The sequence below is a fragment of the Morone saxatilis genome, unplaced genomic scaffold (assembly GCF_004916995.1).
Source record: "Morone saxatilis isolate NCDOM2014 unplaced genomic scaffold, NCSU_SB_2.0 Contig24, whole genome shotgun sequence".
NCBI classification, from domain to species: domain Eukaryota; kingdom Metazoa; phylum Chordata; class Actinopteri; family Moronidae; genus Morone; species Morone saxatilis.
In genome coordinates this window covers 24,706,370-24,709,515 of record NW_023339807.1, presented here as the reverse complement: position 1 = coordinate 24,709,515, position 3,146 = coordinate 24,706,370, and the positions used below count along the sequence as shown (strand labels likewise).

General features: G+C 35.4%; 1 protein-coding gene across 1 annotated transcript in view; it reads right to left on the bottom strand.

Moving 5' to 3' along the window:
* hormad1 (HORMA domain containing 1) overlaps positions 1-2,981 on the bottom strand; it is an 8,471-nt gene extending 5,490 nt beyond the window's left edge. The window contains exons 1-8 of the mRNA XM_035671653.1: positions 2,874-2,981; positions 2,623-2,674; positions 2,044-2,188; positions 1,864-1,927; positions 862-898; positions 681-701; positions 420-446; positions 229-296 (exon numbers count right to left, since the gene is read on the bottom strand). Of these exons, the coding sequence (XP_035527546.1) occupies positions 229-296; positions 420-446; positions 681-701; positions 862-898; positions 1,864-1,927; positions 2,044-2,188; positions 2,623-2,661 (401 nt within the window). The 5' untranslated portion in view covers positions 2,662-2,674; positions 2,874-2,981. The remainder of the gene's footprint in view (positions 1-228; positions 297-419; positions 447-680; positions 702-861; positions 899-1,863; positions 1,928-2,043; positions 2,189-2,622; positions 2,675-2,873) is intronic.
* Between the last annotated feature and the right edge of the window lie 165 nt (positions 2,982-3,146).

Below are 3,146 nucleotides of genomic sequence, written 5' to 3'. Positions count from 1 at the left end.
GGAGTGTGAAATCCTTTTTGTTCTCAACTCCGAAGACACTTATGAATTAAAGAAATTAAAGGCATTCATTCATTCACCAGCCGAGTCACAAGTTATTTCCTGGTGCCTGAGTATAAAACTTAAGATGATTCATACTATTTTCCTTTTGTTTGTTCCCTGAATTGATATGACCTCTACTCAGTGTCTTATGAACTTATCATAACTGTAACGTGAAACAAATCCTGAAACCTTTCAATGTCCATCTCTGCTCCTTTTGCTGTGTACTGGATCCTAAACTGGTAATACTCAGTCACTTTCTGGAAGACAAGACAAGACTGGGGCTGTATACAAGATATGCAATAATCATATAAACAGCTAGTTGTCTGTACAGCAGGTTAGCACTGTTAAACATCAACAATAGCAATAATACTGCACATTACCTGGGGGTTCTCTGGGTCAGTGTAGATCTAATAAAAAAACATCAGCACCATGAATATTTCTTTCAGACATTAAAGAAAAGATTAAATGCTGCACAACATCAGCTCAAAAAGGGAGTATAAGTACAGTTCTTTGTATTTGTTTGCTTATCTCTTTGCAACTGTGACTTTTCCCAAGCAGGCTTCTCACACTGATGTCTTTATCATAATTAAACATCCAAAGAGACTACACATACAGAGTCAAACGATTAACAAAATACTCACAGACATAATGACTGTCCGCAGCTGGTGGGGCAAAAATAACAACAGTTATAATAACATTAGTTATTACGGATACTTGTGAAAGAAGTGAATATGGACTTACTTTGCTGGTTATATTCATTTCATAATGACTCAATCAGATGTATATAGCAACTCTTCTGACTGATGGAAAAAGTTGACTTACATACTTCTTCTGAATGGCGTCAAAGCAGCCCTGCATCCTGGCCGAATGAAAACAAAACACACGTCTAATTATCAGAGGTTAGAGGACTAAAACGCAGCTCCATATATACTGAATAGAGGAATACAATAAGGACAGAATTACACAATCTTTTCCATTGTTGAAACATTTTAAGATAAAGATCAGCTAAGTTGTATTCTTAGTTGAAGAAAAATCCAGCTTATTTTCGTGTGCTTGATGGTGTAGTGATAAGTTCCACAAATCATACCCTCACAGGAAAACATCAATATACAGCTCGTGAGTCAGATATGAATCACAACTCTGAGCATTTATTTATTGTTTTATCTGACTTAAATGAACAGTGAATGTTTCTAAATGATAAATATTTTATGAAAAACACTTCTTAAACATATATTTTTGATTACTTTTTTTAATATCGACTATTTTCAGCTGACATCGATAATTATTGATCATTTTAAATGCCCTTTTTTTAATAGCCAGGTGAATGTTTTTTAATTTAACCAGTTTATTTATCAAGGTACACAGGTTATAATTTTAATGTTAATGTTTTGTCATATCCTGGGCTGCCTGTGGATCGTCTCTGGAGATGTAACACATGTAGGTCATAACTGACGACTTGTTGCATACTCCAAAGTGTGGAAACGACTATAGTGATTCACTAACACGCTCAGTTATCAAGGGATTTGATGTTCATGAGCCAGAGCGTATTCGTTGTGTGTTTTCATGGCGATTTGCATTTAACGCATTTAAGTGAAACTATCAATAGTCTATTGAACACTCTTCTTATTGCTATTGATAAAGTGTCTTTTGTATATACATTTCACTATTGTTTTATAGCCCAGGCCTTGTCCAAACATATTTCAACAGAATTTATGTTTAATTATGTCACCATCAAAATGCTGTTTTCCTAGTGACCCTGATCAATAACTGTGGCTGGCAAGTGTCAAGTTGTTGTTTACCATTTCATTTCATTTTATCATTTACCATTGAACAATCTGACTTGCACCCGGACAGCTGCGCTCCTCTCTAAGGATCATCACTTTCTGATCTGTGGGAAGGAAAAAAAGGAGGTAAGAATCTTCTCAGTAAATATTTAGAAATGCTAAATGGACCCTGAATGCCACTGCGATGTGCAGTCAAATACGTTTCCATGTGTAATCTAACCTTCAACAAATTTGCTCCCGTAGGCTTTCTCTGGGAAAAGGCCCCGAAGGTACGTGATGCCAGACACTGCGATGGCCAGGAGCTTCTTTATAACAACCAAGGACTGCTGCTCCGACAGAACCTGATTAGGCAACAGCTGATTATCCTGCACGAGTGAAATAAATGAATCAGACGTGAGTTCTGCTTATTGATTACAGTTTACACAGACACTAGAAATCAGCCAACAGGAGCAATTCAACGAGGAAGCCTGCAACATATAACCTTAGTTAACAACTTAATGTGTTTTTTTTATGTATCTAATCTGAATGTTTGTGAGTTATATGCAATCTAGATCTGCTGAGTAACAAATTCATGTAGTAAATTAATGTATTTTAGTGAAGTAGGTGTGTAAATAAGCATAAAATGGAAATAATAAAGTGCACAAGTAAGTGTTTTATTAATAAATGTACTTAATCAACCTACAACAGCCCATGTTACTGTTACAAATAGATAGAAACTGTGTACTTGCCTTGTAGCTCACTGTTTGCTGCATTACACAATCTACATTAACTAAACTTAGTTAGTCTAAAGTGATTTTACCTGTGAAGTTCTCACTTGTTGTAATGTTGCACAGGCCATTGCAAAATAAAATCTGCAAACAACAGAGAGGAAATATGTCAAGTGGCCAGAGAAATTGCTTTAGTTAGTTTCACTGTAAACTAAGTTAAGACATTTACATATTAACTAAATCTGCTCATTTTAATTAACTAAACAGTCTCTTTCACACTAACATTAAACAGTCTCCTTGTATTGTAACTAACCTAGGCTGCTGATAATTAACTTGTACTTACATGGCGACAATAAAATAATGTTTTAGCAGAACAATTCAGTTTTTATTTTAAAAAAATCTGAAGTTTAACGACAGCTAACGTTAGCTTAGCTGTCGTTAAAACAACCGTTCCCGCTAATTGTTTGATTGACGGCCACCAACAGCGGTGAACGAGTAGCCAATCACAGAGCAAGGAGCTCCTCCTCGCTTATAATGACAAAGACGGCTGCCGATCCAACTATTTTTAGGTGTATTTACGCATTAAATAACATTAAACATTAAATTAAATAACATA